This window comes from Poecilia mexicana, unplaced genomic scaffold (genome assembly GCF_051168715.1).
Source record: "Poecilia mexicana isolate PSO_F unplaced genomic scaffold, ASM5116871v1 scaffold_2, whole genome shotgun sequence".
NCBI classification, from domain to species: domain Eukaryota; kingdom Metazoa; phylum Chordata; class Actinopteri; order Cyprinodontiformes; family Poeciliidae; genus Poecilia; species Poecilia mexicana.
Window position 1 is genome coordinate 418989 of NW_028263371.1, and position 15182 is coordinate 434170.

The window sequence follows — 15182 nt, forward strand, 5'->3', positions numbered from 1 at the left end:
CTTGTGTCCACACTGTGGAATAACATCTCTTGTTATTGCTAGTAATCAAGTCACAGATTGTTTTAATTTTTTACCTTATGCTTTTTCAAGATGTCTTCATCTTTGGTTAATAACATTGACTCTTGTCTGTTTTTTTTTTTCTCTAATTAAAGTAAGATTAAAAAGAATTAGCTGATAAAGACCACATACGTTTTCATTATGCACTGGAAATCTCAGAAGTGAAAGTGGCTGCACTTAGTCTGATAATGGAAAATGTCTTACATTCTGTTGGTAATAAGCATTAATGTGTTGTGATGCACTGAAGTGGGTCTTCTGAACTGTAGCAGAACTGAACTTCAGAAGTTAGCAAAAATAAGCAGAGAGCTGCTGATGAGTTGTTCTAAAATCAGAATGAAATTAGATGAGGTTAAGTATATTGTCAGTGATGCTAATGAGACGACAGCTGTGTGTCTGTGTGTTCATGTGTGTGCAGGGAGGAAACTGTACAATAGAGGGTAAGGATGATGGGGAGGATTTCAGGCGTTTGCTGAATGCCATGGACATCCTGTGCTTCACCCCAGAAGAGCAAAATGGTATCTACAGACTTCTGTCCTCTGTGCTTCATCTGGGGAATGTCTACTTCCAGTCACATCAGGTCTCACTCAGTCAAACTGACACATACACACCTTGCAAAAGGATCCATACCACTTCAAATTTTCAACAATTTGTCTATATTATAACCACAATTTCAATGCATTTATTTATTTATTTTACAAATACCAATTCAAAATCATTTGTACTCATCCCCCCCGAGTTCTACATTATAGAGCCACTTTTGCCTGCTATCACAGCTGCAGTTTTTGTGGCTGTGACTCTATGAACATTGTCTACGGGCAGATTGTTTTATAGCCTAGTCTCTGTCATACTAGAATGAGTACATCTATGAACACAAACTTTCAAGGAAAAGTTTCAAATTTTCAGCACATCCTTAAAAGGGGAATATCACAATAAAGACACAATGTCACCTTCAGTTGTTATGAAAATGCTGTATAAATCAAAATACTGTAAGGACACTCAGAGGGGACCCGGAAATTCAACCACACACAGGAGTATACAAAAAGGGAAAAAGTTTATTTTTTCTTATACTGGTTTCTGCTCAAGGAGAGATCAACACAGCACTGAGGAGAGAGGGGAGAAGACTGGTGATGCACGGATAAAGGAGGGGTATCTGAGAAATGTTCAGCTTAACTGACCTGTAGAGCAGTGGACGGGTGGAGCAGAGGAACAGAGGGTCCGATGACAGGGAGATGCAGGAAACCAATGGAACAGGGTTCTGAGGAGGCAATGAAGATCTCCACGGGGAGATCCAAAATGCAACACCCAGGGACTTTGTCGAATAACAGGCTGAGGTCATACACAGGAGGACAGAGAGAGCAAACTTAGCTTTGAGGGGCAGGCAGTAATCGGTGGTCAAGAGGCAGAGCTTGGGTCAGGGTCCAGAAATCCAGAATAGAAGGGATCCGTGAGGGGCTTGGCAGGAGGGGAAAATCCGTGGTCAGAAGAGGGGTCGAAGAAACACTTGAAGGCTTGGAAGGAAACGCTGGATCTCTACTGGCTCGTGGCTGTTGTTAATCTGGCAAGGAAGCAGAGGCTGAGGGGTGTTTAAGTAGGGCCAGGCCCAGGTGGAACAGGTAAGCAATCAGGCGTGGCAGGTGAACTGAATGAGTGCTTAACACAGCATGGACAGGACATGAATCATAACAAATACAGCATTTTCATAACAATGAAAATGCTGTATTTTGTCTTAGAAATTCGTCTTCACCTTGAGATTGTTCTGTCTGTTTAAGAACCTCTGGCAATTCCCCTTCAGCACATCATCACAACATTGCTTCTCTATGCTGTCCATTGATGCTGTTTACAACCGTTCTTAGGAGCGCTGTAGTTTGCATGATGAGCTCAGTAGATGTGCAGTTCCACCTGGAGTTTGCTAGTTACAGCTTTCTGGTGGAGCTATAAGGCAGAAGAGTGGGCGTGGGGGGGAGGGCTGGAACTTGGCTGAGGGCTGAAGCTCCAAGGTGGAGCTCTGGGGAAACGGGCAGCTCTCTCAGGCATTAAGGCATCCTGAATCACCATGAGCGACTCAGGGATTCCTCAAATATGCATAAATGAGTCAAAGCAACACTCCGGGTATATTTTTATTAGAAAATGACATCAGAATGTGACAAAGCTCAAAAAATCAATTTTGCACAATATCCCACCCTCAAACAATCACAGTGCAGGAAATTGTCTAAATTCCAAAGCATAATTAAAGCAGTACAGTCCCACACAATATATGTCATGTAGTCAACTATTCTTCAGCAGGGAGCAGGCGACACCATCTCCTCAGTGACTGTACATACATAAAAGCAATGGAAAACTTTTTCAAGGTGCGAATGGCAAATTATTTTTATCTGGTTCTTTTGCACCGCTCTGTTTTCTAATGCCGATGTGAGAAACCGCCACAGAGGTCCATTTTTTAAAAAATGTCACTGCAACGCAATCTCCTGAGCTGTAGATCTTTCCAGCATTCCAGTTTTATTAAATAAAAGCATTGATGTTTGTGATGTCACAGTCTAATGTGGCATGATGTGAAAACGTTTCAGGAGTATGGATACCTTTGCAAGGTAATGCAATATAAAACTCCATTCAGTTTCAAAGACACAGCAGATGGTGACAGCATGGCTGCATGTATGTGCCTCTGTCCAGGTTGAGGGCCAGGAGGCTGCGGCGGTGGTGAGTGCACAGGAGATCAGAGTGGTAGCCGAGCTGCTGCAGGTTTCACCAGAGAGTCTGCAGAAAGCTGTCACTTATAAAATGACTGTAAGCACATGGTCAACCTCACACTCAACCTTAATAGGATGTTTCCATGTTTCCAGACTGTTATCATACCGGCATGAGGGCGGTGCTAGTTATCCAATTTGTGTCTTTGAACTCTCTTCCCCTCTGTCCCTCAGGATACAGGGAGGGAAAAGATCTACACTCCATTGACAGTGGATAGCGCTTTAGATGCCAGGTGAGTGCCTGAAGTAAATTCTCAGTAAAAGAATTGAGGTTATAGCATTTTGTTTTTGCAACTGAACCATGCTTGACAGTCTTATTTGAAGCTTTAATATTCTTGTTTTAACCCTTCTATAAAAAAAACTACACCAGGAGACTTATACACAGGGGGAGTGGAGAGTCTTTGATATTCTCTTCCAATCTTTGGTTGAGGCATGTGAGGACAAAGGATCTCAGGGCCGGGGGGAGATTTTTCAGATGTCTTCTGTTACCATAGGAACCCAGTTTTCTGTTTCCATAGAAACCTTATTGTGTTTTTTTTTTTTTTTTTACAGAGATGCTGTTGCCAAGATCCTGTACACGCTGCTCTTTAGTTGGCTGACAGAGCGTATTAACGGACGGGTCTACCCTCGCACTGAAGCCCTCTCCATCTCTGTACTGGACATCTACGGATTTGAGGTCACGTTATGAAGCAATCTCTTCTGTAGATTTTCCTCTGGTGATGGATTAAAGCTTGCCTCTGTTAACTTACCCGTACACCTCTCAATGTCTTCTCTTTTGCTCTTCAGGAGCTACAGGTGAACAGTTTTGAGCAGCTGTGCATCAACTACGCAAATGAAACTTTGCAATTCTACTTCAACAGAGTCGTCTTCCAGGAGGAGCAGGTCAGGGAGATCACAAGTTAAAACTTCTAGATCAAGAAGTTATACACTGAACTGGAAAAAAATTCTCACACATATCTCACGCCTATCCAAAGCCAGACTTATTTTTAGTTTTTGTAAGTGTTCTTAAGCAGCAGCTTTTTCAGACTTTCTGAATGTCAACAGATGTTTTTCTTTGGACTTTGGTTGGTTTTTCATTCATTTTCAGCTTTATACCTGATCATACCCACAGGGATGGTTTTTGCTTTTAAATCCTTTTGACTCTGCCAAATCATTCAGGGCTTAAATTTTACCCCATCAACCTAATTTTCTTCTAAATCATTAACAATGGCAGAGAACAGTCATATTTTAAAACCAAGTGATTCTGAAAGAGATGTTAAGTGAAAGCTTTGTATCCACTGTCAGGTGTTTTAGATTCTTTTCTAATTATTAAATACAGATTTCAGATGTTGTTGATATGATGCAGAGAGTTTTGTTTGGCTTAACATTTCTTCTGTTGACTTCCACAAGCCCACTTTCTCTGCTAATTTAAGCAGAAACTAGTTGCTGCAGAGTTTGCAGCACACCAGGAGTATGTGAAATGAAATGAAGGTCTTAAGTACTGGGGAGCTTGATTACTGACAAGTGACAGATGGATGATTGGAAACAGGGTACAGCTGTGAGGAGAGACCAGAGACACAGGCTGGAAGGAGATAGAACATGAGAAGAGCTGAGGATGAAGTAAACAATAATTGAGGTAAAACACTGATATAGGAAAGGTAGGAAAAACTAAGCTGATTACAAAGACTGAACTAAAAAGTAAGAACTAGAGCATAGAAAAGTGCAAACATAGAAACAAACATATAATCCCAAACAACCCAAGATCATGACAAAGCTATGTCCATAACACACAGTCATGCTATCACTCTAACAGTTGATGCAGCTCTTCTTTCAGATAATCTAATAGTCACACATGCAAACATAAATGTTAAGCTCTATAAATGTTGTGCAAAACTCATTCCAGCTTTATTTCATGCATGTGGTGTTTGTGTATTGCTTTGAAAGCTCACCTTGCTGACCCCTGCCTGATATGAGCCTTCCTTGACTGGACATAGTTTGTGAAACATGATTATGCAATTATCTCTGTCTGCTGGAAGAGGATCATTCAGGCAGAGCAGAGCTTTATACCTGTGGTCACATATAACGCAGGTATGACGAGGCAATGTAAGCTATGAAGTAAACATAAATCAAAAAATCCAAAGCTGCAGACAGAGCCTCTGAGCTCTGCAAATCTGAGCTTAGCTGTGAATCTAAGAGCAGCTGTTGGAGACAAATTGGTGTTTTGTGAATTCAAAGACAGAACACTGTCACTTTGTCACTAGAGACATAGATCAAGCTGTCTGTTCAGGGTAGATATTTTTCCTACTTTTTCCTTTAGCTGTGCTAAGGCCTGTGGCTCCTAGTAGGTGTGTTTAACCTGGAACCTACAAGCTTCAGTAAATTGTTCCTAGTCTTGTGCAGGTCCATGATTCTTTTCCTGATATCTCAATTGATTTCTCAATATTTTCCCATCGTGTCATACAAGAAAGCAGCATGTTCAAGCTGTGGCCTTAAAATACATCCACAGGTGCTCCTCCAATTATTTCAGATATGTCAGTGAACCTATCCAATGTTTCCAACATCTTGAGACATCATCTGTGCTTTACCTCATTTTTTAAAGAAATTGAAATAATTTAGTATGTACACTTCTGATTTAGAAGACATAAAAACAATAATTCTCTGACATATTGAAAATAATATTGATATTTTTAACTGACCTGAAACAGCTTGGTCTGATTTAACTTCAGACACCGACAGGAAAGTGTTTGTGTCTTTATTTGATGTCTGTCAGTTTCTGGGTTCAACTGGGTGCCTTTTTAGTCACACTGACCACTTTACACGACAGCCACATTTATCCTTTCACATCCATAAAAGTATGTACATTTATACATTTGCGCAGAGACTGGTCTGTAATTTGGACTTAACGCTCATGTGACCACATTATTTCAGGAAGCTGAAATCTAATCTTAAACCTTCCGATTGTAAGACAACTGCTCAACCTCGGAGCCACATTTATAAGCCATGAGGAAATAAACAAATGAGACTGCAATGGAAAGCTACCAATGAGTTATGAGGTTACAGTTGGAAAGTGGAGGTTGGGCTTCAGTTCAAACCATATTTTCCAGCCAAAACAAAAATATTGGTAACAAAGTCCCCAAGATATTTTTCAGATCATAATGTGAAGATTTATATGGTGACTTCCATTGTAAGAAGGAAGTTATCAGAAGCTTCTGCCTTTTGAGAGCATGGTTGGGACAGGGGGACTTTTAATTAAATGCAATTGATGGATATCATATGGACCCACAAAGATAAAACCTGGCAAAATAAACATTTTCTTACCTGATAAACGTTATGCTTTTTTGTGATGGTTTATTGGTTTTATTAACCTCATGAACTTTGTTGTTGTGTCCTGAATGGTGTTCTGCAGGAGGAATACATGCGGGAGCAGATCCAGTGGCAGCCACAGCCCTTCAGCAATAACCAGGCATGTCTTGACCTCATTGCTGCAAAGCCTCATGGGATCCTACGCATATTGGACGACCAGTGCGGCTTCCCCCAGGTACCAAACATGTTTCCCATTTTGGCATTTAAAATATGGATAAGAGTACACTGAATAAACACACAGAATCTTTACACTGATCTTTTTGTCTCATAGTGCTGAGAAACAGCCAAATGTTAGCTCTTCATAAATCATCAGTAAAAACTTAGCTCTTCATAAATCATGAGCCTGTTAACCCTTGTGTTGTTTTGAGGGTCAAGAGTGACCCACTACCATGTTTAGCTGTAGAAAAAATACTTGGAACTATCTTTTTCCGACTTAAAATTGTATGACTTTTCTTAAATTGACCCCATCATTAGAAACAGTGACACTTTGTTTTTGTTTATGTTTTCATGTGGGCTGCACACCACTAATGTACAAATATTGTCTTATGGGTCATTTTTGGCCGTCGCTGAGTCGATTCCCGACATGATGACCGTAGTTGCCTGTCTTCACCCTCTTTCATTACCCACTTTCCTGTCTAACTAATTATAGGTTGTCTGAATAAAGCAAGATGTCATAACACTGAACTATTGAGAGCAATAACTGATTGAAATAATTCATGCTTAACATTTAGAAGAAATTAAGTTTTAAAAGCCTTCTCTGTTGAATATTCCATGATTCAAGGGATTGTATCATAGCCAGATCAGATCAATATAAAACTATTAAACATGCTGACTTAATTATCTACCTGCTGCTATCATCACTTCAACATGATAAAATGATTGAGCTCATATTGAGATAAATGTATTACAGAGTCTGTGGAGCTCATTGTGAATTAAGAGCAGCATTTCATCAGGGACAGACTGAATCAGTTTTCCAAATATGTATGTCTGCTATAGACACATGGTTTCCATGGTACATCAACCATTAACCATCCACAATTATCACTAGGCAACAGACCATACCTTCCTTCAGAAGTGCCACTATCACCATGGTAATGATCCACTGTATGCCAGGCCCAAGATGCCATTGCCAGAGTTTACCCTGAAACACTATGCAGGGAAAGTCACCTACCAGGTACATTTCTGTCCGTTTTACTTTGTTCATGGTTTAAATTTTCTGTCTGAGCTCCAACAATGTGCTTTACAGGTTCATAAATTCCTGGACAAAAACTTCGATTTGGTCCGGCAGGATGTTTTAGACCTCTTCATTCAAAGCAGGAACAGAGTAAGATCATGCCAGTTCTATCTTCATCTCATGAGTAATCCAGATTTTGTTATTTTTAAGCAGTGCATCCCTCGCTAAAATCTTTCAGAAATAAAATCCCATTTAGCTTTCAACTAGCAGTTAAATTGGTTAACATTTTGGGTGGCATTCTGGAAGAAACACTTGAAAATAATCACAAAATGTTTTTATTAGAAGAATTGAGTGAAAATATTGTTTTAACCCTTTAAGCCTTTTGAATTTTTATTACATTAAAACCAGAAACTTCAACGTATTTTGTCAAATTTGATGCAATGGACCAACACAAAGTTGCAAGTATGTGTATGCTGCACATATTTATAAAATGCAAAGACAATAATTGGGCTTTTTATAAACTTTCACAATAAAAAAAATACTCAGAAGTTTAGCATTCATTTCTATTTAGCTTTCCTTCCAGTGATACTAAAAAAAAACACAATGACCTCTTGGCATTGTCTGAGTAAATAGGGTGTGTCATTTAATCCAGCTGGTCAATGAAGGCCCCAGTGGCCTACAACAAGAGCACCATTCCAACAATACAATGATTTTATGAGTGTAATATTACAAAATGTGAAAAACATCAAAGGCTATGAAAATGTTTTAAGGTGTGGTGGTGTGTTGCAATGTGAGCTGTGATCTGTAACCACAGGCTGCAGACTGTAATTACAATACTCTCCATGTAAAAAATCTCTGCTCTGCATTCAGATAGTTAATGTTTAATGTTTAGGTATCTTTAACAAATATCATCCTCGTGTTACCAGAGAAGCCCTGTCTTTTAGGCTAACTGTACATGCTCTGTGTTTGTGTTCAGATGGTATCCAGCCTTTTCTTGAAGCATTCTGAGTCTTTGACGCAGCAGCACTCCAATTTGCGTCGCAACAGTGCAGCCCGACGTCATCAGACCAACACAGTCAGCGCAAAGTTCCAGAGCAGCCTGCAGGAACTGCTGGACAAGATGGAAAGGTTTGTAGATACTACAGACTTCTCGCTTTTTTCTACCAGACATTCATACTTGAAAGCATAAAGGGCATCTGGATGCCTTCTCACATTAACTGTACACAGCCGAAATGGCAAATATGATTGAACTCTTGTCATTGGTAAAATGAAACCCATGATAAGTCATGCTGAACACCATCAACAGTTATGAGACAGTGCAAGACAAAGGGTTTATAAATGTGTCCAAAGTGTAGGGTGTAAAAGAAGAGTGATGGCAGGAGCATTTCTTCCATTGGTCTAATCTTTTATATCTGTTGTAAAATAACCTTATTTAATGTAATACATTCTGAATGTTTTGTTTCACAAGTGAACAATTCCAACAGCTGACTAAGTCCAAACCCATAAAACTTGACATCTCGCATAAATTGAGAATAAAAATCTTAGGACCACTTTCAGTCTTATGCTAATTTTATGTTCATCTATTAACTAAATAGATTAACTGACACATAACTCGTGGCTATCTGCAGAAAAAGTTTATTCTCTTTAAATCTACACTAGAAAACAGATGCACCTTTTTAGACAAAAAGGTTAAAATAATGCCATAAGTTACTCATCTGTGCATCAACTGTCATCCATCTGTGACAGGTGTAACCCTTATTTTGTGCGATGCATCAAGCCGAACCGTCATAAGGTATATTTGCAAGTTGGATGATGTGTGCCGGTTTGCAGTGTTGTTTTTTTATTCAGTTTATACTGATACACAGTTCACCTGTGTATGCAGAAGCCAGGAATGTTTGACATGGATATGGTCAACACACAGCTGCTTTACTGTGGCATAATGGAGACAATACGTATAAGGAAGGAAGGCTATCCAGCAAGACTGCCCTTTCACAGCTTCCTGTCAAGGTTTGTTATTGAAGATTTAACAGTGAGCATATTTAAAGGCAGCTTAGGTCAAATCAGTTGTACTTATGTAGAAAGGGGATTTGAAATTGGTCTGGGGTCTCTGTAGCTCTGCATTAGCTACTAGTCACACACTAAAAATGTGTTCCCTACTGAATCTTATGTATGGAGGACGGAACCTGCCAAAATTAACAATGAAATAGGAATAAATAAATGGCTTGATAAAGTAATTAATGTGCCAACTATTTTATCTTAAAATAAAAATAATTTTCCCAACTTACTTGATTAAACGCTGTGACAAAAAAATCTCAAGTGATGTTCTGGAGGGATTTACATCTAGATGTGGCTTAAGTCAAGATTTAAATCTAATTGAAATGCTATTAGATTGTGACCTTAAACAGGAAAAACCTGCAGTGGAACTAAACTTAACATAATTAGTGCTTTTACACTAGAACTATACTCCTCAAACATCACTCACAAACACATTTATTCATTGATGTGCAGATCAGGAAGCAATTTAGGATTAGGTGGCTTCTGAAAGTCACATCAAAATGTGGAAATAGGAAACCTATTAGGAAACCTGAATCATCAACTTCAAAACGTCTTTTCCCATTAAGCCACAATTTCTCCAAAATTAAGGCAATCCTGCAAAGAAGATTGGGCCAATAAAGGATTAAACCTTCAAATCTGCTGTGGACTGGTTTTTCCCTTTGAAAATGAAATATTAATTGAAAAACTGTACATCACATTTCTGCAGGTTATATCTATAAGCTTGTTCCATGATCTGAAATAGTAAAAACAGAAGAAACCTGTGAGGAGTTTGACACTTTATCACATTACAGTAACAAACTGAATATTTTTAATTCTGATGGAATTGAAAATATTAATTTAAAATACTGTAGTATTTGTCAACCTCCCTTTTCACCTTCCTGTCTTGAAAGACAATGTTCCTGTGGCTCTCACCACTCTTTCAAAAACGTTGTAATTATTGCCTTTCTCTGGAGATAATACATTTCACGCAAACTGATCTCTTCATGTTGAAAGAGCCATCTGGCATTTGTCAGCTACCTCAGTAGGAAAGCAGATGAAACCAATTGATCTCCCAGCACCTCTCACCGTTTGCTGCCAAAGTGATTTGACTTACAGCAGCACTCACGCAGAAGCTAGTAAAACCAAGCAAGCAGCCAAACACTCTGAATACACAGAACACCAATTAGCCCCAAACAAGAGCTCTCAGATTAGCAGCCAAACTAAGATTTGCACAGATCAGACATGCAAGGCTGCAGCTTTATGTTTCCTGTTCCTTGTTTACTTTGGAATTCATATTTCCTCATCAAACCCATGTTACATTTGACCACAGGTATAAAGCTCTGCTCTGTCTGAAGGATCCTCTGCCAGCAGACGGAGAAAATTGTGTTATCATGCTTCACAAACTCTGTCCGGTCAAGGAAGGCTCATATCAGGTGGGGGTCAGCAAGGTGAGTTCTATGGGTAACACACACACACACGCACACACACACACACACACACACACACACATAAAATATGAGCTTGGGTGCTGCATGTGTCACATGTAGAAATCAATAAATTTACATTTTATGTGTCTGTTAGATTTTCCTGAAAGAGGAGCTTTATCAGCTGCTGGAAGGGAAGCGTGACCGTGTGTTGGACATAGCTGCCATGGTGCTGCAGAGATACACTCGCATGTGTTTTGCTCGGCAGAAATTTCTCAAATTCAGGCGAGGAATAACTCGCTTTGAAGCCCGTTGCAGAGGGTACCTGGTCAGGTAATTATATAACTCATTGCAATTGATGCTTTTCTCTGTACAAAATACAAAAAAGTGTTTTGCACAACAAAACAATATTATTTACAGCTTTTTGTTGCAAACTTTACAATATTTTTTTATGTATTTGTAAAATAAATACAAGATTACATTACATAATTTTCCTTCCACTTCATAATTATGCACAAATTTGTGTTGGTCTATAATATTCAAGCCCAATAAAACACATTGACGTTTATATATTTGTAACATGACATAATGTGACAAAGCATTTTGCTAAGGGCTGAGCATACAGTAAGGGTCGGATCAAGAGTTTGAAACAAATTAAACACGACTGCCACACTGTTGCATTGGACATCGACTGGTTTTAATGATTTCGTCCTAGTTGAGTCTGAAGTTTCACCCATCAGCTCAGGACTTTAGGCGTAAGAGTTTGGTTTCACTGACCTGAACATGACCTACCTTCTCATGGAAAACCTCTTTCATTGTCCTTGATGTGAGGAGATAAGACCGGGGACTTCAGGCTGTGCTCATCCGTCAAAGGTGATAGATTTCCCAGTCCTGCAACAACAACCGCGAGTGGCGAAATTTGCATTTTAGTCAAGTGTGTAAGAAGGCAGTAAAAAGGCAATAAAGTGAAAGCTAAACAGTTTGATTCTTTGATATTTCAGAAATAGCTTTTCAACTATGATAAATTAGGACGAATGACACTTTGTGAAAAACGTGCACTGAAACTATAGCAGTGCCATTAACATTCTGCACTAATCCAAGTCCAGTGACTGTCATTGATGGTGCAGCACTAAACTAAGCTAAAGCAAACATGACAATGTCTCTTAAGGGGATTTTAGTTTTATGATGCTTATAATTTATCCAAATCATTTTTGCTTTTATTCCTGTTTCTGTATTTTCATAATTCATCCATCAATGATGGTAACACTTTTCCCAACAGAAAAAAAATTGCTCTGAGGAGGAAATATCTCATCAGGCTACGTTCTGCAGTTTTGCTAATTGTAAACCGTCAGCGCTACATGAGGGTATGCACACAGATTCATCATCTTTCTGATTCAGAGGAAGCAATTAAAAATGAGCAAATGTGTGAAGTGTGATGCTGTTGTCTTATTGTCAGACAGTGGTGGAGCCTGCAAGGAAGGCGGAGGAAGTGAGTAAAACTGCAAAAATAAATTCACTTGAGAGATTAGCCACTTGCATTAAATGTGCTACTGCAATGGTTAACTCTTTCTGTGTGCAGGATCGGATCAACCGTGAAGTGGTGAATGTGACGACATTACCTATCCCTGCAGAGCTGGCTGGCCTGCTGCAGGCTGCTTCAGGTGCGCACACACAAACCTGGGCTCTCACAATAACACTGCTGAGCCAAGATGCAACACTGAGGTTTATTTGTGGCACTGACTAATTTCATACTGTTGCATAAACATTCCTGTGCGTGTGTGCGTGCGTGCGTGTGTGTGTGTGTTTCTCTGTTAGGGGGTGAGGAGCTGCATTCTGACTGCTTGGCAGTGGTCCAGGCTCCAAAGGTTCAGGTGGACCCTCAGCTGACCCTGCCCCTCGATATCAATAACTACCTCATAACACACTACATCCGGATCATGTTCAGGGTAATGACACTAGCACACACTGTTACATCAGCGACAGTGTGTGCATCAGTAATAGTTTGTACTTGCACATAGTGCAAATTCTTTTTAAGTGACTTTCTGAGAGTTTCAAAGCAACCAAGAAATAAACCCAGTTCCTTTAGGAAACGTTATGAATTTAAGTTTCACAAGGAATGGTTTCAACCTAGCCTGGTCTCAATTAAAATCTTGCTTCACTAACAATCTGGGATTTCTCCCCTATACTTGGATTGTCTCCAGTCGATTTTTGACCGGACCAATCAGTGAACAGAAGAAGAAGTTTGTGAACGATGACGTTGATTTTCTGCACCATTTTAGAACTGTAGTCTGCCTGTTGTCTTAGCGATGGCAGCGGAGGAAGTGAAGGAAGCCATTCCATCCATGTTGACATACTTATATGTGATATTGAACTAACATTAACAGCTGCCTCGTTCAGCTCAGTGTTTCTCTCTTTGCATTGGAGGATTGCTGTTTACAGCACAGGAAATTTCCAATAAGCTTCATAGCACTTCACATATGTCAGTCAAATATTAGCTATAGGATAAGATAAAACATCAATACAGGCCACAGCTCCAGAAAACAATCATTTCTCAGCAGCTGAGAGCCCAGACCCTCTGGACGAAGCAAAGCAAGACAAGAGTCTGGTTTTTACCAGTCTAGCTTCAACATATTAACACCTAAATAAATACAGTTAAGTGAAGCCTACACATCTGGTTCTGTATGAAACACAGAAGAAAATATCTTCCACATCTGTAAAAGTGTGTAAATAGAAAATGGTGTAGAAAAAAATGTGTTTAAGTTTAATCTATCCCTCAATTCCTTCATCTTGATATGAACTTTGAGCAATATTTTATTCTCTACAAAATTTGGAATTTTCACAGCACGTCAGCTTCCAACATCACTGAGCCATATTCCGTTTGTTTAGGGGTGCACTGATTGCAGTTTTCTGGATGATTGCCAATTACAGATGCTTGACCTGCCAATTCCGGTTTTGGCCGACACTCGTTTTTTTTTGTCTAAAATGTTGCAAAATATAGCAGGAAAGTCACTGAGCTGGCAACAGTGAGGTGACTATTGTTAACTGCAAATGAGCAGACATGACCTGGTAGGTGGGTCCATCAGTCAGACTCTCTCACAGCAGAGCAAAAAGAGAACAGTGGCTGATTTTTAGACATTTGCTGAGGTCAATTAGATCCATGGATAATATCATCTTCATATACAAGTATGGGGCGATCACTGATCTCCCAAAAATAAGGAAATCTGGGCCAATAAATCGACTGGCCAATTCTGTGCACCCCTAGTTTGCTTATAACCTCAACATACTAAATTTTCTCCAAAATGTACACCTTTCCTCTTCCATTAAATCCAGTCTCTATCTTGGTTTTATGACACTGGGAGAAAGACAAGTGCTTAGTCCTGTCTAAAGAAAACACAGAAAACATCAGCAGCTAACACTGTGTCACTGTTTAAATAGAAAACATGTTTGATCCACGGGGAAGCTGTTAAAGTCCTTGTTTGTTTCTGATGTAGGAGCCTCTGTTTGGAATGCTCACGGCTCCACTAGAGAACTCCCTGATTCGTCTGGATCAGGAGCTTAAGCAGGGATCTCTCAACAGCTTCATTCTGGTTCGTTTTGCATTTATTGGTGAAACTCTTATCATCGACACTCAGCTTATAGATATAAATTCAGTCAAGATTGGGATATCACATGAGTGACTTGCACTATTTTCCACAAACATCCATCGGTGCTGTTGACAGATCCTGCGGTTCATGGGCGATCCGAACCTGAATGGAGCTCAAGAAAACATGTTTGGGAACTACATCATCCAAAGGGGCCTGTCCAACCCCAGCCTCAGAGACGAGATCCTGGCTCAGATAGCCAACCAGGTTTTAAACTAACAGTTTTTAAATCAATATGCCATCTTATTTTCTTTTTTTAAGAACTTCATGGTTGTTCTGTAGGTGTGGAGGAATCCTAACGTGCTGAACTCAGAGCGGGGCTGGCTTCTTTTCTCCTCCTGTCTGTCCGCCTTCCTGCCCTCGCAAAGACTGGCTAAATACCTCCTCAAGTAAGAAAATCAGCTCTACTATTCTTATCCCTTGAACTTTTTCTCATTGTGTCACAATCAAACCACAAACTTCAGTGTTTTTTGTTTTGTTTTGTTTTTTTACACTATTTTATATAATGGACTATCTTAAAATAGGGTGTAATTGCAAAGTTGAAAGAAAATGAAGGATGCTTTTTAATGCTTCTCATTATATATACACACACACAGTAAACTGGATAAAAAGAAACTTGCAGAAAGCAGGGATAGACTTTAAAATAATATCCCAAAATGCCTTGTATTAAAATATGACAGAGTACAGCACTCCGCATGGTTTATGTGGAAGACTGGCAAGAACAAAGTCATTGTTGAAAGAAAGTCATCAGAAACCTTCTCTGCAGGGA

At 39.5% G+C, this 15182-nt stretch overlaps 1 protein-coding gene across 3 annotated transcripts in view; it reads left to right on the forward strand.

The window, feature by feature from the left end:
* The first annotated feature begins 296 nt into the window (after positions 1–296).
* myo15ab (myosin XVAb) overlaps positions 297–15182 on the forward strand; it is a 45955-nt gene continuing 31069 nt past the window's right edge. Inside the window, exons 1-20 of one of the 3 annotated variants that reach the window (XM_014973987.2) lie at positions 297–634; positions 2725–2838; positions 2973–3031; positions 3351–3474; positions 3585–3680; positions 6184–6315; positions 7189–7314; positions 7387–7464; positions 8291–8442; positions 9061–9106; positions 9197–9321; positions 10679–10796; positions 10930–11105; positions 12052–12136; positions 12229–12261; positions 12352–12433; positions 12588–12718; positions 14264–14359; positions 14492–14620; positions 14696–14802. In XM_014973987.2, the coding sequence (XP_014829473.2) occupies positions 401–634; positions 2725–2838; positions 2973–3031; positions 3351–3474; positions 3585–3680; positions 6184–6315; positions 7189–7314; positions 7387–7464; positions 8291–8442; positions 9061–9106; positions 9197–9321; positions 10679–10796; positions 10930–11105; positions 12052–12136; positions 12229–12261; positions 12352–12433; positions 12588–12718; positions 14264–14359; positions 14492–14620; positions 14696–14802 (2243 nt within the window). In that variant the 5' untranslated portion in view covers positions 297–400. Of the gene's footprint in view, positions 635–2724; positions 2839–2972; positions 3032–3350; positions 3475–3584; positions 3681–4306; positions 4414–6183; positions 6316–7188; positions 7315–7386; positions 7465–8290; positions 8443–9060; positions 9107–9196; positions 9322–10678; positions 10797–10929; positions 11106–12051; positions 12137–12228; positions 12262–12351; positions 12434–12587; positions 12719–14263; positions 14360–14491; positions 14621–14695; positions 14803–15182 lie in introns of those variants that run through there. The other 2 variants (XM_088008490.1, XM_088008495.1) reach the window with 2 other exon arrangements.